This window comes from Sinocyclocheilus grahami, unplaced genomic scaffold (assembly GCF_001515645.1).
Source record: "Sinocyclocheilus grahami isolate Dianchi unplaced genomic scaffold, SAMN03320097.WGS_v1.1 scaffold52.1, whole genome shotgun sequence".
NCBI lineage: Eukaryota > Metazoa > Chordata > Actinopteri > Cypriniformes > Cyprinidae > Sinocyclocheilus > Sinocyclocheilus grahami.
This window is the reverse complement of record NW_015505231.1, coordinates 103,502-128,501: the sequence shown is the minus strand read 5'-3', so window position 1 is coordinate 128,501 and position 25,000 is coordinate 103,502. Positions and strand designations below refer to the sequence as shown.

General features: G+C 41.7%; 1 protein-coding gene across 1 annotated transcript in view; it reads right to left on the bottom strand.

Moving 5' to 3' along the window:
- The window catches only part of LOC107583316 (netrin-1-like), a 75,633-nt gene that overhangs the window by 33,881 nt on the left and 16,752 nt on the right, over positions 1-25,000 (bottom strand). Inside the window, exon 3 of the mRNA XM_016269493.1 lies at positions 6,591-6,779. Within this exon, the coding sequence (XP_016124979.1) occupies positions 6,591-6,779 (189 nt within the window). The remainder of the gene's footprint in view (positions 1-6,590; positions 6,780-25,000) is intronic.

Here is a 25,000-nt window from a genome sequence, read left to right as displayed (position 1 = left end):
CTTCAGTGGAGTGCAAAGGGAAAAAGTTTTTTGATTTTTTTTTTCCAGGCCACACATTTCTATGCAATTACAGTGATTGAGGACAAAGCCTTTAAAGCTTCAAACAGGGTGCAAAAGCACGATAATAGAAGTCCAAATGACTTGTGCACTATATTGTACATACGCAGACATAGTTATTCACTAATATCCTTGCTGAGGGCAGTTAATCGCAGTTAGTCAGTAAAATTGAGAAATTAATTAGTCTGATTCGTGAGCAACTCATTTAGACCTGTTCTGTGAACTGAATAAAATGATTCATTGAAAAGATCAGACTCAAAAGAACGATTTGTTTACAAATCAGATAATGCGGTGAGCTCTCGTGCCTCCGTTGGTAAAAAAAATTAGCCAATCACCATCAAGTGTTCACTTTCAGCGCTGAGGAGTGTTGAGAAAAGAACCCTCGCAAGGGAGGCTAGCCTCCCTTCTGATATCAACCAATCATCAGAGACGTAAATTACGTGATATTAGTTTGAATGTCTGCCGCTGTGCTGATAATGTACCAAGTACTTATGATGAGTAGCGATATTGAATATTTGAGCGCCAACTGATTTACCAAGCTGTCATTCAAACAGTAAATATACAAATTTAGGGAAAACAGCCTAAGCTGGATATAGGCTACAGCAGTCAGCTTAATTAAATGGCGCAACAGGCAGCTCTCTTTTAACACAGACTTTTAAGACGGGATGGATGTTTGCTTCAAGTGATAGGTAAGTGAAATTATAATATCTTGCTGTATGTATGTTGTTTTCTTTAAGTTTTCTGACTAAAAACAACCAAAAGGCCATTTTAAAGTGGTTAAGCAAATTATAATAATAATAATAATCGGCAGGGATCCCCAGACCAATACAATTAGTGTGCCTCTTCTATTTTAAAACCCACAAGCCGCCACTGATTGATTGGATTTTTACCTTTTTTAAATTAACTTTTTAATTTAAATTATTGGCTTTAGAGTACTGAAAATATAATAAACCAGCCACTTGTGCTACATTTACCGTTATTTTAATTTATGGTAATTTTTGCTTTTTTTTATTACTTTTTTATTGCAACTGCATGGAAAATAATTACATTTCAAATTCTTCTGTGTTCCACAAAATAAAGTAAGTCAGGATGCATGATTTGGGGGGAAATATGCATCATCATTATCATCATCATTATTATTATTATTATAATTAAATTTAAAAAGTTGTCTTCATTCCTTAATTTTCAAACACTAAACCATAGAGCTTTTGTTTTGGTGAAAAATTGCAGGGAGCCCTTAAAGCTTCACAGTTTTATTTTATAAGTGCTTCTGGAAAGATGGTCGCACATGTTGTGTTTTCTCTCCAAACTCTGCAGATGTAGATATGAGTTTGTGTGGAGCAGCATTTACTGCAAACCGAGCCGATCCGAGACACTGAAAACCTGGATCATGATCTGCTTGCATATATAAGAAAACAGTGCTGCACTTCATTTTGAAATACAGTGTATATACCCAAGGTTCTGTCATGAAACTCTAGATGGCGCAGTAGTTCAATAGATCAAACTCTGACATAATGACATCATTATCACATGGCACAGCTGATTGGTTCTTTTTACATCAGTAGCCAATGAGCTTGCTGCTCAACATTCAGATAATTGGCTAGTGGTTGCTGTAGCAGTTGCAGTGCGCTTCAAAAACCCTCCACCTTCCCCAGCTCCACCTGTATAGATCTGCTACGGGGTGATCATGTATGCTTTATATGGGGTTAATTCATATATGTTGTATGTGCAGCAGCAGTTTTTCTTACTCATAGCAGCATGTCTGTTAATGTATTGGCAGTAGCAAGTCTCAGTTCTAGCTCTGCTGCAGCAGCAGTGTAGCAGATCTATTCTGACAAGACCAAACACATTAACATTGTCATGTATATTACCATGCTAAACCCTCAAAAAGTTGTCATGATAGAAATGTATTTAATTAAATTGCAGCCTTTGCCATTTGATAATCACACTAAGCCATATAGCGATTTCCGTTTTATTTGGATTAATCAAACAATGATATGAGGGTGAATAAATAATGAGAGAATTTTTATTTTTAGACGAGCTATTCCTCTAAGTGCAAAGATGAGAGAAAGAAATTACATAGTTCTTGTGGGTGACATGGTGTTTACACAGTACTCAATGAGGGATGAAGTTGTTAATCTACCATATAAAACATGAGGTGTTCCAGACTGCCACTGACAATGGATCTAGTTTGGGGTCCGATTTGTCTTGGTAGGTGCTTTGTCGCCTTATTTACAAGCGATATTCCTTTCTTTTCCAAATGACCCCCTATAGAATTTTCGACAGTGCTGAACACTGTTGGCACAATGTTGCATTTCCTGTCCAAAACAAGCACAATGAGATGGTTGGCTGACATGAACAATAAATACGGCAGTCCGCTAGATGACGTCACAATGTTGAGGAGTTTGTCACCTGAGACGAGTGAAGCAATCATCTTGACAAAGTTGACTGGAACTCCTCAGCATTTTAGCTTTGACTTTACCGGCCATTTACTGTATGTTAAGGTCATTACAAGAGGCTATTTTTTTTAAACTAGCATGCCTGTATCCCTCGCATCTGGCCTCCGAGCATCCCATATATAGCCTGAGTAAATGTTTTGGCTGGCAGAGGAAAGCTGTTGAAACCCTCCCCTGAATAAGATGCATTCCTCATGTGATAATACACAGCAATGTCAATTAAACTTGGGCAGTGTTTGCCATCCATCACATCTGCGCTTTGGAACATGACAGTCCGCAAAAAAATAAGCTGCCCCAGTGATTGGGTTAGCAGCCTCTCATATTAATTATGCTGCGGTTTGTTGAAGCTTTCAGTCCGTCAAAACTCTGGGTCTGCGAGAGTCAGATGAGAACACATCATTATCTTGGCTTGAAGGTGGGAAATATGCAATAGCACAGAATGTTTTGTGAGTGAATGGACTATGGGAACACGGGGGAATGACATTGTGAAATTCATCTGTGAACCAACAGTGGATAAAATCCATAAGTTTAAAACTTTAGAGCCGTCTCAGTATGTATTATTTCAGATGGCTGTGAAAAACATAATGCAATGTTTCATGTTTTATAAGAAAAGATATAAATATTTCAGCTGTATGCTCATATTTAAGGAACCTGACGACCAGGTCATGCTTCCCCAGCAACCTCCCTTGTACGGGGTTGTGGTTAGCAGCAATTGCAGCGACATACACTTTCAGGGTGGAGGGAGACAGCCTTCGCTCCAGCCCTTGCTGCAAAAAGGACAGCACAACTCCGATCGGGCATCTTCGGGGGTCTTCTCGGCGAGAAGGCCCCCACTCAACGAACAGGTTCCACTTCAAAACGTAGGCGTGTCTCGTAGACGGTGCTCTCGCTGAAGTGATGGTGTCAACTACCTCTTGGGGTAGGCCACTTAGAACCTCCGCGTCCCGTCCAGGGAGCAGACTTGTAGTTTCCAGAGGTCTGGATGCGGGTGCCAAAGGGTGCCCCGTCTCTGAGTCAGTAAATCCTTCCTCAGAGGAATCGGCCAAGGAGGGGCTGTCGCGAGGAGCATCAGTTCCGGGAACCAGGTCCGGGTAGGCCAATAGGGTGCCACCAGCAGGACCTGCTCCTCGTCCTCCCTGACTCTGCACAGCAACTGTGCCAAAAGGCTCACTGGGGGAAACGCATACTTGCGAAGGCCCCGCGGCCAGCTGTGTGCCAGTGCATCCGTGCCGAGTGTTCCCTCGGTCAGGGCGAAGAACAACTGGCAGTGAGAGGTTTCTGGAGAGGCAAACAGGTCTACCTGAGCGGCTCCGAATCGTCACCAAACCAGCTGGACCGTCTGGGGATGGAGTCGCCATTCTCCCGGGAGCGCTGCTTGGGACAGCTCGTCGGCTGCCAGGTTGAGCAGCCCAGGAATGTGAACAGCACGAAGCGACCTCAGATGCTTCTGACTCCAGAGGAGGAGGTGGCAGGCGAGTTGCGATAAGCGACGGGAGCACAGACCACCTTGTCGGTTGATGTACGCAACGGTCGCTGTGTTGTCCGTGCGGACTAGTTCATGCTTGCCTCGTAAGCGCCCTTTGAGATGGCCCAGGGCAAGGTGCACTGCCAGCAACTCGAGGCAGTTGATGTGCCAGTGCAGTTGGGGCCCCGTCCAAACCCCTGATACGCACTAGATCGTCCACAACCCCCCGTCCCCTCTGGGGACCCAGAAATAGAGGAATTGCTCTTTGTCAAGAATTTGGGTACCACCGACCGAGAGGTCAGTGGTGGAAAAAGATGAAAAGATTCTCCAACCGACCCTCCTCTGGGGGAGGGAGCGGTGTGCTTACCATCTCCTGAAGGAGCACGTCCCTCCACCTCTGGGTCGCCCGTCTCCGGGCCTCGCTTGCCACCAGGTTTGGCGGGGGCCTGGACGGGCGGGGCAGCTGCCCTGCGACCGGCTCCACGGCACAGCTTTGCTGGAGGTCGCCGAAAAGGCCGGCCTGGGACACGGGGATGTTCAAGAATCATGTCTTGCCCGTCTCGCACATGTCAGCCAGCCAGAATTGGCGCTCCCGGACCACCATAGTGGACATCGCACGACCCAGAGACCGCGCCGTAACCTTTGTCGCTCGCCTGCCACGGAATAAAAAATAAAATGGTAATTGCAACCTTTTATCTCATAATTCTATTTTTCTTGCAGCTGCAAGTTTATATCTCATAATTCAGACATTCCTTCTCAGAACATTGAGTTTATATTGCAATTCTGAGTTTATATATCTCACAATTTGGACTTTTTTTCACAAAATTACGAGTTTATATGTCTTAATTCTAAGTTTATATCTCACAAGTCTGACTTTTTTTCTCACAATTGCGAGATATAAACTCTGAATTGAAAGGGGGGAAAAGCCAGAATTGTGAGATAAAAACCAATTACCTTTTTATTTTTTATCCAGCAGTGGAAACAAGGTTCCATTTATTCATCTTGGACGAATCTGTTCACTAAGCGATATGGGATTGCTCTGTTTGCAATGAATATGCAGTGCTGCCTTAGAATGTTTTCCCTTTGGAAACAGCCTTCACATCAGGAGTGTGCCTTATGGTCTTTAAAATGCTGCCTACATAGTTAGCTCACAAAGTTTTTGAACAGAGACTTACAGACCATCTGACCTCTAAGTGTGAACGTGAGGTCTCTCAGGTCTAGAACATATGCGTAATCTCTGGTGCCTTTACATTTATTTTTCTTTCACGGGTGAGTGAATAATTGGCTTGTTTCGCTATTATTGTTAATATTCTCTGTTGTCCCAAATTCCATGGCAGTCCTACTTGTCTACTTGGCTTGTATTCATTTTCCAGGGAACCCCTTTGTATAAATACTATCTTATTCTAATCTCTTTCAGCTCAAACTCATTAGATTTATCTAAATCAAGCAATTAAAAAAGCATCTAATATAAAAGAACCTGGGACATATTTCAAAGTATTTCGAGGATTTGAAGGACATTTTGAACCCAAACCCAAATTTACCATGTTTAAGCATTTTTCATTTGATGTTTTACGTAGTGTTTCTCAAAATGATTTATAGTCATAAATTACATAATTTACTATTTTTTTTAATTACTGACTTAATAATTGTTCTCAGTTGGTTTACCCAATTCGCTTGTCCAGCAAATATAAAATATCTTGTTCAAGTTAATTATTACATATGGATTCTTGGTAACACTGTAGGGACCAAATCTCACTATTAACAATTTGCTTATTAGCATGCCTATTATTAACATATTGACTGTTTATTAGTACTTCTAAAGCACATATTCTGCATGACCATGTTCTACATTCCTAATTCTACCCAATACCTCAAATTAACAACTACCTTACTAATTATTATTAAGCAGCAAATTAGGAGTTTATTGAGGCAAATTCGTAGTTAATGTTTTGTTACTAGCGAGAATTGGACCTTAAAATAAAGTGTGACTGGATTCTTAATAAGAAAAACTCTTATTCGATCGATTACAAAACTATACAGGTATTCAAGGGCAGGCTTTAGGATCCTACCTGTCCAATCGCTACCACCTTGTTCATTTAAATGGGGAGTCATCTCAATTATCACCAGTAAAATATGGAGTGCCACAAGGATCTGTCCTAGGTCTTCTGCTATTTTCGATATATATGTTGCCCCTTGGTAACATTATTAAAAAATACAGGATTAGTTTCCACTGTTATGCCGATGATACTCAACTATTAAACTTTGTCTGTCAGGAAGAAAACATCCTGCAAAACAATTTAAGCAAAACTAATATTTACAGTTAAATGCAGATAAGCTTTTAACATCACCACACAACCAATAAGTAGTAATGATGATAAAAACAACAGTGTAAATAAAGTCAGAAAACCGCACAGCAACAGTCCCATAGTTACCACATAATTTATTCATGCTGAACACTAAAACCATCAATCTGCAGCACTGGAATATTCTCTTTTAAGTTATTTTAAGCTAGTTGGGACAACATGTTGGGGAATATTGTTGATCTAACATGTATTTTTATCTGCAGTAGTTGTAAAGGAATTTAAATTTTTCCAGTGTACGTGGTTGCTTACCTTTGCAGGCGCGTCTGTGTGAGATGGCCTTGGTCATGTCTCTGTAGTAGCCCTCTTTACAGTAGTGGCAGTGCCGTCCAGCTGTGTTGTGTCTGCAGTTGAGACAGACTCCTCCACTCCTGCGGCCTGATAGCTTGTATAGCTCCATGTTGAAGCGGCAGCGGCGGGCATGTAAGTTACAGTGACAGGCTTTGGGAGAGATGGACATAGGGAAGAAAAAATTAGAAAGCTGCGTGTTTGTAAGAAATCCATCTATGGGACGTTTTTAACTTAAAACCATTGCTTCCAGCTAAAAAATTAGTCCTCTATCCATAATATTGCTTTCTTCATTGAAAAAGTCATCCTGTTTGAATAAGGAGAGACATATGCACAGAACGAGCACTGTTTACAAGCCAAAACACTGCCTTAATGATGGATGTTTCTTACAAACATTCAGTTTTGGCTTTTTTTTTGGGGGGGGGGGGAGGAAAGATTAATGATGGTTAAGGTTAACCATTAATGAGCAAGTGATGCAATGATACATTTCTCCAAACCTGTTCTGATGAAGAAACGAATCAGCTATATCCTGATGGCATGAGGGTGAGTACATTTTCAGCAGATTTTCATTGTTGGGTGAACTATTCCTTTAATTGACAGGAAATTGTCCTAGTAAAGGGCAAATGACTAAGAGATCACATTCCCACATTTTTACAGATGCTTATCTGTAAAATACCCATGACGCACATATTCACCCTCACAGAGTATCATATATTTTAGTGAACAACTATACAATTGCTTTATTGCCGCAGTATTCTTTGGGGCATGTCACTCCTGGCAATGTACAATCTACATCTGATGTGATGTGAATTGATTTAGGTGGTGTTTTCTGTCCCCTGGTGATCATAGAAGACCCTTAACACAGTGGGAGAGAGGAGAGGCCAGAATCATCGAGACGTTTGACTAGTATCCTGAGAGAGCTTTATTATTTTAATGACATCACTGGATCTCTGGGCTTCCATCCATTTACAGCATTTCATTAAGAGACAACAGCTTCATAAAATGACTCGCTCCAGATCCCGTGCTCTCACACACACCTGCTCATGGCCTTGACCTCTGACCTCTCCTGGTCCAATGATCCATCTATCTATCTATCTATCTATCTATCTATCTATCTATCTTCCATATTAGGTGGTGTTTTCTGTCCCCTGGTGATCATAGAAGACCCTTAACACAGTGGGAGAGAGGAGAGGCCAGAATCATCGAGACGTTTGACTAGTATCCTGAGAGAGCTTTATTATTTTAATGACATCACTGGATCTCTGGGCTTCCATCCATTTACAGCATTTCATTAAGAGACAACAGCTTCATAAAATGACTCGCTCCAGATCCCGTGCTCTCACACACACCTGCTCATGGCCTTGACCTCTGACCTCTCCTGGTCCAATGATCCATCTATCTATCTATCTATCTATCTATCTATCTATCTATCTATCTATCTTCCATAGTTTATCTATCTATAGTTCCATCCATCCATCTGTCTATCCATTTATCCATCCATCATATTTTTCATTCTGATGTTTGTTAAATCGATCATTCTATCTATCTATGGTAACTCCATCCCTGATATACAACTATAAAATAACCATAACGACCTGTAATGACCATAAAAGAGAACAAACCAAAAAAGAGAAGCAGTATTCCTACTTCTACACAGATACTGCTGCCACATTCACACCCACTGAGGAGTCTAGATGTTAGTGACTAAATAGGGACATGGACTGTCACTCACACATACACAGGAAAGAAGTGTTAAGCAGCTGTCATGTTTTATTCCGCAGACACCTAGAACATTTCAGCCACTCAGCACAGTGATGATAACACACCAGGCCTTGACTATCTCTCCCACTTTTACACACTATCTTCCATGATACTTCTGATAGCGACACAATTTTCACTTTTTAGAAGCAACAATGGGCCCTATCATACCATACACCCGGCGCAATGCAGCGCAAGTGTTTTTGCTAGTTTCAGCCCGACGCAGTTCTCATTTTCCCGTTCCTGCACCGCATTGTTTAAGGGCCCTATCATACACCCGGCGCAATGCGGCGCAAGTGTTTTTGCTAGTTTCAGCCCGATGCAGTTCTCATTTTCACGTCCTGCGCCACGTTGTTTAAATAGCAAATGCATTTGCACCCATTTGTGCACCCATGGGCGTGCTGGTCTGAAAACGAGGTGTGTTCAGGTGCATTGCTGGCACGTTGCTATTTTGAGGCAACTAAAATAGACTGCGCCATTGACCAACAAAAACCTGGCCTAAAGTCAATGGCGCAGTAGGTTTTTTAATTTTTTTTGGGTTGTTTAAAGAGCACCTTAGTATAGGCGGGTCCACAGCGCGCTTACACTCTGCTTATTACACACACAGGGACCAGTGTTGCCAACTTCTTTCAATGGAAAGTAGCTAAAGCCAGTTTGAAAAGTCGCTAAATGTCGCTAGATGACATCATATGCTAATTAGCATATTCATGACGTCATCGTGCCAATTTTAATTTAGCCAAATTCTCAATAAAACTGTTTTCATTTATATAACTTACTGTTTCTGTTGTCAGTCAACGGGATAAATATGAAAAAGTGACTGAAATGTGGCCCTTTAAGACTACATAACCAGCTCTCCCTTCAAAGATGTTAATCTGCAAAAAAATCCTGATTTATAATCGAGCCGTCGTCTGATGAAGTCAAATACACATAAGCAAAGACAATTCCTGAGCTTCTCGCTGAACAGATCAGAGAGAGAGAGAGAGAGAGAGAGAGCGGTGTGCGCGCTGTGAAAGCAAGATCTCGCGCTTGTGCGGCAGGTGAGTCAAAGAGACTAGCTAAGGTTTGTCCAAGAAGTCGCTAGTCACTTTTTGTGAAAAAAAGTCGCTAGGGGGGTTTGAAAAGTCGCTAAATCTAGCGACAAAGTCACTAAGTTGGCAACACTGACAGGGACGCGCAGCAGCACACAAACATGCCAAATATTAAAAATGAAAGGATTGCAATGTAAAAGATTATTATTGTGTAGGCTACATAAATATAAAAATGCCTATATGTCATAATGGATAGTCATTGCATGTATCAGAATTAGGCTACCTATTTGCTCACACACAAGCAGCTCTGTTTCATCTCTGGAGAGTGTTCTGTCTTTGCGCTTGCAAATTCTGCCATGTAAATAGCAAATCCGCCATGGCACGAGTGCAACTGCCTCTTAAAGGGAATGGGAGACGACACTCTGATTGGTTTATTGCACGTTACGCCCAAAAAACACCCATTACTCATTAAGAGAATAGGGACAACCCGTTTAGACCATGAACCTGGGCGCGCCGACCCATCGTTATAAACTGCACCATTGACCAACAAAAACCTGGTCTAAAGTCTGGCGCAATATTTTTTCTTTGTTATTTATAGAGCGCGTTAGTAATATGCGCCTATAGGCGGGTGCACAACGTGCTTACACTTTGCTTATTACACACACAGGGACGCGCAGCAGCACACAAACATTTTTAAAAATGAAAAATTACATTCCGCCATGTAAATAGTGAACCCGCCATGGCGCGAGCGCAACTGGCTTTTAAAGGGAATGGGAGATGACACTCTGATTGGTTTATTGCACGTTACGCTCAAAAAACACCCATTACTCATTAAGATAATAGGAACAACCCATTTAGACCATGCGCCTGGGCGCACCGACCGTTTTCCCGTCGTTAAACTAGCAAAAGTGGATTCGGACACACCCTGAGTGCACCTGCGCCGTGCGCTTTAGACCATGTGCTTAGATAGTTAAAATAGGGCCCATTGTGTTCATACTTAGTCAAATCAGTTTTGAGTTTAGGCCTATAAGTTTAAATGATAAAGTATACAAGTACAGTTATCTTTTTCAGTGGAAAAACACAAAACAAATATTGCAACACAGTAGAATTGAAATGAATTGCTCTCTTTGCACCAGCTCTAGGCCACTTTCTCCTTCTTTCCCCAGTCCTCTGAAAAGAATGAGCATGTTTTTCCATTATATTATCCTAATTCATTATGATTTTATTTGTACCGCAATTCTGTCCTCTCACTCAGCAGCTCCGTATTTGTGTAATGTTTGTCAAAACATTCCATGCACATTAAATGCTTTTGCTTTTACTCTGCTCTCTTCTGATAGTATCACAATATCATTACAAATGTCAGTTAATCAGACTTTGTGATGATGATTTATTATTGGTTGCCTAAACTAGTTGGGAATGGAAAAAAGGCTTGTAAATTTGGTATTCATCCAGCTCATTGTGGAAAGCACAGCAAGCTACTTTTTGCATGTGAAAGACATCCAGCCAAGCATGGCTCCATTATTTACAACAGAGACCAGCTCCTCTCACTACGGAAGCCTTGCAGGGTTTTTGGGTGAGTGACTGGTAATCCTCAGAGAACTGAAAATCTGAAGCAAAAGGTGTAGAAATGGGGCGAATTATCAGGCTAAACTGAGATGGTATAAACATGGTTAAATGAACTGAATCCTGCCATAAACGTCACCACTGAGTGCTTCCAAATGGTGCATGTGGACCAAAGAGGGCGGATAAATCTGTAAATAAAGACGGACTATCAGTGCTTGCACATACTTTTAACAGGTGTCCAGAATATATGCACACACACACACACACATATATCTAATCATATACATATACATAACAGTATACAGACTGCTTTTAGAGCTTGAACTATTGGTCATTTCCACAGCATGTTTTTTTCCCCATATGATGGAAAGTAACAAAGCTTCCAGGAGAGTGACTGTACAATAATAAATCATAGTTATCTATCTGCAATACTTCTGATGGCCTTATATAAATGTAAGCTCATAGGAAAAGAAGACTCATTCATGAGTCACTTGTAATCTAAGTGAAGTGACTAATATGGTCATTGATATGATAAATTGTCATGTGTGAGTTGAGAATAAATATTTAAGTGGAAAGGAGTGGACGTACAGTATGTGCTGTGCTTCAGTCTCTTGCTTTTGTCATTCTGTCAGGAATAATAGTCAACAGAACTGTATGAAAACATCATTTGAGTCGCTAGCAGCTATTTGAGTAGCTTTTGGGCTTTTAAAGGTCAAATTAAAGTATGGACTCGTTTAGCCAAATAGAAGTGCATACTATATACATTTGAGTGACAGTAGGTTCATCTGTTTTTCCAGTAACAAGCTATTTTTTTTCCAATGAGTGGTGGTCAAACACTACATTGTTTTGTTTTTTTTAATGTCTGAGGCGAGAATAATAAAAGGTTCACCTCAACAGTCCTCTCTCCTTTTCTCTCATATGTAGTGCTGGAAAGTTTGAATCATTATAGTCAATCGATTCACCTGAACAAATCTTCCTCTCATCATTTGTGCTGGACTGTCTGATTCATTCTAGTGAATCAGTTAAACAATCCTCTTTCTTGCATAGGCAGCACTGAAAAGTCAGATTCATTTTAGTGAATCAGTTCATTCAGATGGTTCATGCACTGAAAATCAATTGAGTAAAATATTATTCATGATTCAAAACCCTGTAATATGTTTGATGTTTTTTTAGATGCAACTTATTTTGTTGCATTTAGTATAAATTTGCCTGTTCAACTTAAATACTGTCACCCTAATTGAGTTAATTCATTCAAAACCAATATCTAAAAATCATCTCTGATTAAACTGTGAAATACGAAATTGGTTTCTTATGTTGTTGATTTATAAAAAATATATATATTGATTCCTTAAGGAACCCTTTTTCTAGAAAAGAATGAAAAAGTTAAAACCATTTTGAGTTAAATTATTTCATGTTAATAGTACTGCATTATAGGTTCAGAGATCACCGTTATCCTCTCACAACCGAAACGCTCTATTTAAACCAGGTTTCCTCTCCCGCGTGGCCATCTGGAAAGGCCTGTGTTCGCCCGAGAGTGCTGTGATGTAATGACGGGTGACTTAAGGGGGCGTTTCCGTTATGGGCCCTGCTCTGTAATCATTTGCCAGCACCAATTAGCGGGGCAATCGGACCTCCCTGCTTTTATGTTTGTGTAACTGCTTGCCACTGTTGCCTAGTGAAAGTGATATACAACGTCTCAACAAATACGATCAGACCAAATAAAACCACAGCATGCGCTTACCTAGCAAAAGACAGCAAAGAGCTTATTCTTCCACTAACTGGCTGTGAAATTGCTTCTGCATTCATCACAAATCATAACGTGCACATTTAAGGGCAGACGTTCTTGTGACTTCTGAAATGGCATCATCATTAAACCTTTTGAAACATTATTGGATTACAGGATTATAAGTGCACTGTTAACCAGCTTACTACTTCATTTAATGTGATGTTTAATGATGTGAAACCCACTGTACATACATACATACATATATATATAATTTTAAAATATGTTTTTATAAATATATATTCAAACATAATATATTTATACATAAGTGTATATATTTATACTTTATATTCTTTTTTTTTTATATCTATTATTAGAACATATACTTTATATTGTTTATTTTTTAATATTAATATAATTGCATTATATAGAATAATTTCACACACACACACACAGTTTTACATTTGTTCATGCTAATTGGGCCTCTTAAGGTGTTGTGAATCTTGGGACATCTCAAATACTCAATGCAAATAAATGATTTGACTCCAAGGGACTGTAAAATTGTATAATTATCCAATCAATAATGGCCAGGTCTCCATTTCTTTTATGAATAAATATCGCTAGTACACTGTGCCAATGATAACAATATGTAATGGATAATAATACATAATAGCCAGAATATCTCTGGCCATTTCTCCTGTTTAGAGAGCTGGAATGGGCCCAGGTTATTCCATAAGGAATCCGGCTGGTACCATTATTACGCTCCTCGCTCAGAGGGAAGTGGTCCAGCTCTTCTCAGAAACGTAACTTGTTTCTCATGGCCTGTGTATCTTCATGTCACACTCTATTGACTCCTCGTAGAACCCCTGCGCTATGTTATTAAACTTCCAGGAGGCTTTCTGAATCAAAATGGCAGTGAGTATATGAGTCCTTACAGTAACCGTGATTTGTCTGCTTGGGCTGGCAGCACTGGAAAACATTGGCCCATAAAAATGTCCAATTAAATCACTGGCTGACACATTAGTCGTGCTAATATTTCAGGGCTTCTGAGCAATTTATGAAAATAAACAAAATAGGTGGGATGTCGGCGTGTTCTGTTAGGAGTGTATGTTTCCTTTTGAAATATAATCGCAGCAGAAATGTGCCAGGATGAAACTCATCGCACCTCGCTGACTTATTGCATCAGCCAATCATTGCGCGGCTTGTTAGTCATTTGATTGATCTCCGAGCTTTGCCTGCTTGTTTTCCTAAACGCAACACACCCATTGAGTAATTGGTGATTAATGTGCAGCGCTTTAATTTTCTTTACATGTACAGTGTTAAGAGTGTGAGAGCAGCTGTAAATCTCAGAGAACCTGCCAACAGAGATGCAGCAAGACCAGCCTTAGGACTCTTCAGATGCTTTTCCAATTCAAATGAAAACATCCTGTCACATTAAAAAACTTACATCAAAGAATATGAAAATTTAGCTGGATCCATAACCGAGATGCAATGTCTCTAATTGGACTTCTTCTGGTGTTCCTGCAGCTTAACTAGTATAGCATGACTCTAGCTACGCCAAGGTCAAAGGGTTGATTCTCAGGGAGTGCATGTACTGTTCAAAATTCAATTAAGAATGTAAAAAAGGTAGCAAAAATAATTGTAAGATGATTGTGACTGTAATAATTCAAAAATATGCATTTTTAAATTTTTATTTTCAAGTTTATATGGCTTAGATGTGTTAAATTCCTTTGAATTACAATTCAATGAATTCTTCTTCCTTTTCATTTCAATTTATTGCACAGAATTGTTTTGGTACTGAGAAAACAAACAGCATGCACACTTTGAATAAAAGTGTCTGTAATTTTATTCGTTTGGCAGATGCTTGAGATGATTTACATAATGTTTATGAACTATATTCTAGCTGTATTTACTGTATATCTACGATAAAAACAAACTTGGGCACATTAGTTTACATTTCTGCCACATCAAAAAGTCATAAAATTCCTGCTTCTTTACAACATTCGATGTATTAAAACATTTTAGCACCTTGCATATTTCATATTTGTGTAAAATTCCATTTGTTTCATTGCCAAGGGTCTATTACATCCCATAGGAAAATATGAAATATATTGTCATTTGAAGGAAAGAATAAATAAAACCTTCTAGAAATTCAAACAATTTCATATATATATATATTGTAGCGAATCAGCTCATGGGAAATATGAATAATTAACCATAACTAATTATGATTAATTATTAATATTTTAGATCCACTGTAGATATTTAGCTGACCACTCAGGGTCAACCGTCTTGTCAATTCTAAGAACGTTAATTTCCTGGTTAAAGGAAATAACTTTCTTACTGTACAATTCTATAAGTTTGTAACGTAAATCTGCATGATTATTGACTCCGGTTATGAGTAAACAATGAACACGCCAAGTGTGATACAAGTAAGGTTTTATTAACTACATAAAAACTTAAACTAGTCTAACATACTACACAAACACATTAAGCATTTTGGACATACTGTTATGGACATGCCTATATGTAATGTACATGTTGATATTACATAAGTATATATAAAATGCATGCATTTAAAAATATAGTACAAAAGCATTTATAAACAAAGATATATTATTTATTTATTTACAATATACAGTATATAAAATACATACAGTTGACATAATATGGTTTCTACATATAATACCATATAAAAATCATTGTATAGATATTATTAACATATGTACATGTACAAATTTACTATGGGTATTTTATCAATTTAAATCTTCATCTGCCCAGAGAATTATATATTGCCTTATGGGTAACACATATGGCAATATATGTCATATACTGTATTAATATAAATTTTTGTATGAGATAAAGTCACCTACTAAATATGCCAACTTTAAGTTGTTTTGTCTCAAGGGTGGACACTCTTTTTATGCTCACAATCTAGGTCTCCCAAATAAAGTTGATAAAATGTAAATAAATCTACTTTAAATTGAAATTCAAACTTCTCAATGGCAACTACGATGTATTTGAGACTGTGACTGTAATTCTCTCTATTTAAATTTATGCATTTGGCAAATACTTTTATTTTAAGATACATATTTTATCTGTAAAAATGTGCTTCCAGGGAATTGAACCCATGACTTTGGCATTTTTGTTACCATCCAGCATAAACATAGTTCTAGACAATGGCAGCATTTACTGTAAGCTTAGCCCAACATCCTCAGGTTTCTCACAGTTGTGTAAATTTTGGTAAGTTTTCAAATACTGTTCTACTGTGTATTTACTGTACTACCCTGGGTAAACACTCAGTAAAATTCAATAAAGTATCTCATGTTGTCTCAGAGTTGAAAGCGGAAGACACATGGAATTGGTGGAATTTTAGATTGGAGCTGAGCTCAAAAGATAAAGACATTTGTTGCAGCGCTGGACACCAGACGCTGAAGAATTTGGCAGAGCTGGATAGGCTTCCCCACGGAACATAAATCAGTTTGAAAGAGGGGGACCACAATGTGAGCGCTTCCCATCGTTTTGGCATTCCTTCTGTTTTTCGAGCCCATGTAAATCATCCTCACGACAGGCCCAGGCTGCAGATGTGTGGCCCATCGGTTCCACCGCAGCCGGAGTCTGGGGTCCAAATCCCAAATCATCCGTAAATAGGAATCTCCCTCGGATCACGGCATGATGCGGCATGGGACGGACGGATTGTGCTTTTCCACTGCAGGTGTCGTCACTCTGGTCTTATTGTCTCTCACCAGCTGAGATTTACAGCCCTTGAACGGCACTAAGAAGCCTCATTGACGCTGCGTTACTGGAATGCAGCTCCACGCTGAGGAAAGGCCTCCGTGATTAGTTTTACAAGGTGTACAGTTGACGTGGGTGATTGCAAGGCAATGCACAACTATATTTTCAGGAAAAAATGGTACATCTTTGTACCTTATTTACCCCAAAATTGCACATATCCTTAGAGGTAGATATAAAGTACATACCTTCTGAAAGGGTACCGCCATTGTGACAGTATTATACCTTTTTTGTTTCGGTGTGAATATAGAAGGGATGCATGACATATCAGAACTCTTTTTTTGTCAGTATTGTATACCGGTATTTATTAGCTGACGACGGGCATTTAATTGCCATCATATAGTGCTAATATAAGTTCAACTCGATCTCAATATCAGATCTAATAGTCATCCGTGTTTTATACTGCACATTATAATATGGTGATGCATAAATGTAATTATTCATTTAATTGTCAGAACAGAATTCATTCATTCGCAGAGATTCTGAGAAAACATAGTTTGGATGCAGTTTAATCAAATTTTTTCTTGATCTGTTGAGATTTAAAAAGAGTTTAATGGACTTTGAAAACAATGTAATTTTAGAATTCAAAACATCCTCCTCAGAGGGGAAAAAAACGTATTTTATTGAAGCTAAGCTGCTTATTCCAAACATTACTAACATTATAAGCGGAAAAGAAATGACATGATGGGACCCTTTTAAGATCTTAGCCATTTGTATTGCATGCTAGAGACCAGTTTGTAACATTCAAGTCTATTTCAATAAGGAGACGGAGAAGAAAGAATAAAACTAGGAGATGTACTTATCTATAAGCCAAACCCAAGTAAATGAAGAATATGAAGGTGTTTCTAAAGCTACTAATTAAAAGCTTGCCTGAGGAACAGAGAGCTGTATCCTGCTGTCAGTCAGACTCAATTATAGAAGAACCAAGAAAATGAGATGAAACTTGCAGTCTGGCTGGAGGTGTGTTTTCTGTAGATGCCACAGCGGGCTGAAGCTCAACCAATCTGCCACACGCTCGAGCTGCAGTTACCCCACCGCGGACAAGAAGCCGAGTAGCAGAGCTGTAAATTACAAACTCCAGGAGATCGTTCATCCTAACTGTGGTTTGACTGTGCTGCTGCAAGCCTGTCGTACATCACAGCACAAACTCCACCTGATGTTTGTCGAATTTTTGGGCTGAATAGCCTCTAAACTGAGACTTACTCTGAGATTTCATGACTGAGATTTCAAAATAGCCTTCAAATAAGGGAGTTTCCTGAAATAAACATGGAAAATACATTTTAAAAATACAAAATAATACTTAAAAAAAGAAGAAAGATTATTAGTCAAATAATAATTTTTCGAAATGGTCGATTTTGAATAATTTGATTCATTGAAAATATTACTTCAGTTTTTCAGCTTCACAAATGCATGTTCAAATCAGTGTGTTGCCGTTTCTTTGTAATTGTTTGTCAAATTTACTAGTAATTTCTGAGTGAAAATTGTTTCTACACCAATTTTTCAGTGCATGATTATTTGACAAATTAATATGAAAAACAAGGTTTTGCAGCAAAAATGTGAGTGGTGTTGTGAGTGGCATTACTAAGTGGTTGCGTATATGTCCAAATTCCTCGCTACTTAACAGCTTTTGTTCAGACAAGCAGCAAAAATCCTATTATTATTATTGTATCTAACTCGTAAAAAAATTTTTTTTAATAAAAATAAATAAATAGTTTTTACTATATTCGAACAATTAATTAAAAAAATATTTAAAATGATAAGTTATTTTTCAAAGTTGTAAATTAAAGATTATTGTAGTATGTTTTACAAGAAAAAAACTTCTACTTTCTACTTCAAAACGTCATCTTTTATTAAATGTGATACTTGATGTTTCTTTGTAATTATTTGTGAAATTTATTAGCACTTTTTGTGTGAAAACTGTTTCCCCACCAAATTTTTTCATTGTCTAAAAGAAAAAGATAACAAAACAAACCACCAAAATAAAACATGAAATGTTTAGAATTTGGAAATGTATATTTTGAACATTCAGAGCTCAAGTTTACAATATCGCCTGTTGAAATACATTCATTTTCTCTCACTCCTTCCTCCTATAGTGAACTTTGTTATTTACTACGTGTGAAGTGAACAGTGAATAATTGAACATTTGTGTGCAATGTGAACAAAGCCTATGATATTCTGGTGCATAAATATTATTTTTTTCCCACCTGTTTTATTTACCGCCAGTAAAAATTATACTATAAATGTAACAGCACACCTCTGCTCAACAAGCCACACATTTTCAGGTAGCACCATTATTTATAATTTAAAATGACAACTGTGTAAAGAAAGCCTAGCCACATTGTGCCACATACACTTTCTAATGAAAGACACTAGTAACTAGGTGGCTTCCAGCAACAGGGTGGGAGAGGAAGAAGGAAAGAACTTCCTGCTGTGAGCCACAAGTGTCCTGGGAAACACACTGAAGCCAATTACATCCTGAGCTAGAGAGCACACACAATGCTCTGACCTGTGCAACTGTTTGTCTGGTAATCCTTGGCAACACCAACATGCAATATGTCATCGCTCTGTGACCGGCTTCCCGCATCTGTCAATACAATGTGGCGCATCATGAGTGTTTTTAAAGAAGTCTCTTTTGCTCACCAAGTCTGCATTTATTTAATCAAAATTGCAAGAAAACAATAATATTATGAAATATTATTACAATTCAAAATAACTGAATATATTGTCAAATAAATTTTTTTCCCCTGTGATGCAAAGTTGAATTTTCAGCATCATTACACCAGTCTTCAGTGTCCTTGAGAAATCTTTCTAATATGCTGATTTGCTGCTCAAGAAACATTTATTATTATTATTATTATTATCAATAACACTTGTGCTGCTTAATGTTTCTTAAAACCGTGACTGTACGTGCATTTAAGTTTGGAGTATTTATGGTGCTTTAAAAAAAGAGCATGCTAAGGAAATGGCGAGTGTTTTAGCTCAGACCCTTTACTCTATGGAGCAGCTGCTGAATGATCTTGACGTTTGCGTTTTGTTGTGTTGGACACAGGACACAGAATTCGCTCTGTTTCCCATTAGAGAGCGTAGAGGGCAGATAGCATACCTCAACAGAGTTATCCTGCGGAAATAGCAGTCACTATCTGGACAAATATACCAGTTATAGGGCTCAGGCCTTTGGCGTGATTTGAAATGTCTCCAGCTAAATGCTTAGCTTACACAGGAAGGATTCACCAGTTTCCAAAAAGTAAGTTTTTCTGTATTCATTTACTGAATAGAAGAAATATTTTCCACACTGGAAGCGAAATGCTGACGTGAAGTGATGAAATCAAAGCCAGTCAAAACATATTTGATGTCTACTATAGAGTGCTACAGGGATGATGTATTTTTGTAGGCCAAAATCCAGAAACGGGTTAGCACTTTAGTACCTCCGGTTCCATCGTCCTCAAGTCAATGGGTTTCTGTGATGTTTTTTGGTTAAATGTCTGAAATTGGGTCTGGTTAACACAAGCTCAAAATATTTTCACATTTATTCTACAACATTAAACACATTATTAATACCCCCTTGTGTGTGTGTGTGTGCGTGTGTGTGTGTGCGTGTGTGTGTGCCTACTTAACCATATTTTGGGGACAAATTTGTATCCAAAAGTGAGCTAAACTCCAAAAACCTCCCTTTGGGGATGTCCTTATTTGTAAAACTAGTATAAAAATAAAGTAAAGTTTAAATTGGAAAAATGCAGAAGGCTTCCTGTAAGGGGTAGGGTTAGGTGTCCATTGGCTCATTTAGTTACACTCGAAGTAGATTGCACTCTCTAAGCGAGATCCTAATTTGTGGGAACTGAACGGGAACTTCCGTCAACTCTTTCAGTCTTTAGTTAAAAAATAAAAATACAAATAAATAAAAATGCTAATTTTGGGTTGGCGTGGGGCGATAGAATATACGGTCTGTACAGTATAAAAACCATTACGCCTATGGAATGTCCCCATTTAGATAGCTAAGTAAACGTGTGTGTGTGTGTGCGTGCGTGTGTGTGCGCATGCGCATATGCGTGTATTTTAAAGCTTTTGCAACCAAAAACCTCCCTTTGGGGACGTCCTTATTTGTAAAACTAGTATAAAAATAAAGTAAAGTTTAAATTGGAAAAATGCAGAAGGCTTCCTGTAAGGGGTAGGGTTAGGTGTCCATTGGCTCATTTAGTTACACTCGAAGTAGATTGCACTCTCTAAGCGAGATCCTAATTTGTGGGAACTGAACGGGAACTTCCGTCAACTCTTTCAGTCTTTAGTTAAAAAATAAAAATACAAATAAATAAAAATGCTAATTTTGGGTTGGCGTGGGGCGATAGAATATACGGTCTGTACAGTATAAAAACCATTACGCCTATGGAATGTCCCCATTTAGATAGCTAAGTAAACGTGTGTGTGTGTGTGCGTGCGTGTGTGTGCGCATGCGCATATGCGTGTATTTTAAAGCTTTTGCAACTACAGAGGTTGTCGGGACATTAACTGTATTCACGCAGAGCAGGCAAACTCATCTACTCACTAGTCCACTTTCACAGCCTCATTGTGTTTATAATCATGCTCTTGCAAGCTATTCAAACTCAAACATTCAGGGAAAATTTGCATTTTTATTTATTAACTAAAGACTGAAAGAGTTGACGGAAGTTCCCGTTCAGTTCCCACAAATTAGGATCTCGCTTAGAGAGTGCAATCTACTTTGAGTGTAACTAAATGAGCCAATGGACATTGGCATGCGATGATTGCATCCAGCTGCCGCTGACCACAGCGTGAGCATAAAAATGTAGCAGGTACAAGGCATACCAGCTTTTCGCTTCAGAGCCGAGCGATCACATCGTTTTGCTCCTGACTACTCTACTGAGAAAATAAGACTGAACGAGTTCAGCGCACTCTTTGGAGCTCTTGGTGTTGGCGGTACAGCGCTTCAGCGGTGGTGTTTTCCTGTGTCGAGTGGGTTGCACACATCAGGCTGCATTAACCCCTGTTTGTGTTACAGGTGGCCATCTCCCCTGTGTACTTCAGCACGCTAAAAGAGCTTTTTCCCTAAAAGAGCATTCACAGGTGTGTCTTTTTAAAGACAACCTTGCGTCTGGCAAACTCGACGTTACGTCTTTGTAAAGACGACGTTGCATCTTGCTATAGACAACGTGTCACCCGTGCGTTTCTGGATGGGGTCGTTACCTGGTGCCGGGTGATCGTCACGATCGATGACTCACGTGCCTGGGCATTAAGCCCGCTGAGGTGGCATTCATGGATGAGTCATGTTCTCATTGCGGGAAGATGATCATCTCGGAGTTGCGGGCCAGGCTCTGTTACCTCGAAAGGGGCGGAGCTCTGCTGCCTCTGCCTCGATCTAGTTCTCGTCATGGCGACAGTCAGGCAGGTGCTACTTCAGGCAGTTGCACGGGCGGTCTGAGGGTAACAGTGATGGCAAACCCTCCAGGGAACCAACCCTTGGGGGACCATCGCTCCTCTTGCACTCTGTAACCAGTTGAGCTACCAAAAGAATGTGTTGGGCCCTCTACAAGGAGCGTACCAGCAGTATCCTTGGCGCTCCTCCCGACGACCGGATGTCGATCGCTGCATCGGAGGGTGAGCTGGAGCTTTCTGGAGAGAAAGATTCGGCTGCGCTGCTGCCCTCCGGGACTTTAGCAATGCGAGTGGAGACCTCCACCATGTCCCGAGCCCTCAGGGTTGGACGATTGGTTCTTCGGGGTTGCCCACGCTGGTTCTCAGCGTCCCACCCCGGTGCCATTCTTCCCGGAGGTGCATGAGGGGCTTACCAGGTCGTGGATGGCCCCTTTTTCTGCCGGAAACCGACCTGCTAACTCTTCCTCCCTCACCACTCTCGATGGTGGTGCAGCTAGGGGGTATACGGGGGTCCCCCCGGTGGAGCAGTCGGTTGCGATGCAGTTGTGTCCTAATACCACCTCCACCCGGCAGGGCAAACCGTGTCTCCCCTTCCGGGTCTGTAGGTACTCGTCTGGTCTGTCCAGCGATGCTTATGTCGCCTGTGGAGAAGCTGCCTCCACCTTACACGCTACGGCATTACTGCAGGTTCTTCAGGCTAAAGCCCTGAGGGACCTGCACGAGGGTGGTCACGATCCGGAAATTCTGAAAGAGCTCCGAACCGCAACTGACCTCGCTCTCCAAGCAACAAAGGTCACTGCGAGTTCTCTGGAGTGTCACCTCTGTCTGGTTGACATGAGGGACGCCGACAAGTTTGGCTCCTCAAGGTCCCTGTGTCCCAGACCGGCCTCTTCGTCGACACAGTCGAGAACATGGCCCAGCAGTTCTCGACTGAGGCGATCTGACATGTCCTGCTGCTGCCTCCATCCGTCCGCCAGCCACAGCGCCCCAGCCTGCTCGTCACCAAAGAATGCTCCCTGCGTCCACCCATGCTCCCGCGCCGCATCCACAGCAGCCTCGAGCAAGCGGTGCCATGGAGCTGGCCGTAGGCAGGCTGCCCCGCCCGTCCAGGCCCCCGTCAAACCTGGCGGTGAGTGGAAGAGCCAGAGGCCTGGGACGGGCGACCCAGCGAGAGAGGGAACTGCTCTTTGGGGGATGGTGAATGCACCTCTCCCTCCCCCTGAGGAGGGCTGGGTTGAGAATCTGGTTTCCAAAAATCTCGACAAGAGTGCAGTTTTCTCTGTCTCTGGGTCCCAAGAGGGAATGGAGAGTCACGGACGGACCAACACCGGACCACACTCATCCTCCTCTCTCGCCAGCAGGCAGCAGCGGGCGGTTTGAGAGCGTCACCAAAAGGCCCTACTCACACACCCTCTGTCAAACCATGAAACCAGGTAAGCGGTGCACCGCACACTCAGACCCCTCTTCGGTCCGCCCACGGACCGGGTCCCTGCGTTCCACCTCGCTGCCCCACCACGGGTACGTCGGTGGTCCTGCTGGTCCAGCTTGTACGGTGTCTGGGTGCCTAGCTACCCGAACCGTCTCGCTGGCTCCTGCGGACCATCAGACTCGGCTTTGCCATTCTTCCCGGAGGTGCATGAGGGGCTTACCAGGTCGTAGATGGCCCCTTTTTCTGCCGGAAACCGACCTGCTAACTCTTCCTCCCTCACCACTCTCGATGGTGGTGCAGCTAGGGGGTATACGGGGGTCCCCCCGGTGGAGCAGTCGGTTGCGATGCAGTTGTGTCCTAATACCACCTCCACCCGGCAGGGCAAACCGTGTCTCCCCTTCCGGGTCTGTAGGTACTTGTCTGGTCTGTCCAGCGATGCTTATGTCGCCTGTGGAGAAGCTGCCTCCACCTTACACGCTACGGCATTACTGCAGGTTCTTCAGGCTAAAGCCCTGAGGGACCTGCACGAGGGTGGTCACGATCCGGAAATTCTGAAAGAGCTCCGAACCGCAACTGACCTCGCTCTCCAAGCAACAAAGGTCACTGCGAGTTCTCTGGAGTGTCACCTCTGTCTGGTTGACATGAGGGACGCCGACAAGTTTGGCTCCTCAAGGTCCCTGTGTCCCAGACCGGCCTCTTCGTCGACACAGTCGAGAACATGGCCCAGCAGTTCTCGACTGAGGCGATCTGACATGTCCTGCTGCTGCCTCCATCCGTCCGCCAGCCACAGCGCCCCAGCCTGCTCGTCACCAAAGAATGCTCCCTGCGTCCACCCATGCTCCCGCGCCGCATCCACAGCAGCCTCGAGCAAGCGGTGCCATGGAGCTGGCCGTAGGCAGGCTGCCCCGCCCGTCCAGGCCCCCGTCAAACCTGGCGGTGAGTGGAAGAGCCAGAGGCCTGGGACGGGCGACCCAGCGAGAGAGGGAACTGCTCTTTGGGGGATGGTGAATGCACCTCTCCCTCCCCCTGAGGAGGGCTGGGTTGAGAATCTGGTTTCCAAAAATCTCGACAAGAGTGCAGTTTTCTCTGTCTCTGGGTCCCAAGAGGGAATGGAGAGTCACGGACGGACCAACACCGGACCACACTCATCCTCCTCTCTCGCCAGCAGGCAGCAGCGGGCGGTTTGAGAGCGTCACCAAAAGGCCCTACTCACACACCCTCTGTCAAACCATGAAACCAGGTAAGCGGTGCACCGCACACTCAGACCCCTCTTCGGTCCGCCCACGGACCGGGTCCCTGCGTTCCACCTCGCTGCCCCACCACGGGTACGTCGGTGGTCCTGCTGGTCCAGCTTGTACGGTGTCTGGGTGCCTAGCTACCCGAACCGTCTCGCTGGCTCCTGCGGACCATCAGACTCGGCTTTGCGATTGAGTTCGTCCGGCGTCCCCACAAGTTCAGCAGCATCCGCTTCACATCAGTGAAGGCGGCCGATGCTCCTGTCTTCCATGCGGAGATCGCAGTCCTACTGGCGAAGGATGCATTAGAGCCGGTCCCTCCAGCCGATATGAAGACGGGATTTTACAGCCCCTACTTCGTTGTACCCAAGAAAGGCGGTGGGTTATGACCGATCTTGGACCTGCATGTCTTGAAGAGATTGGTTTGCAGCGATCGACCTGAAGGACGCGTACTTTCATGT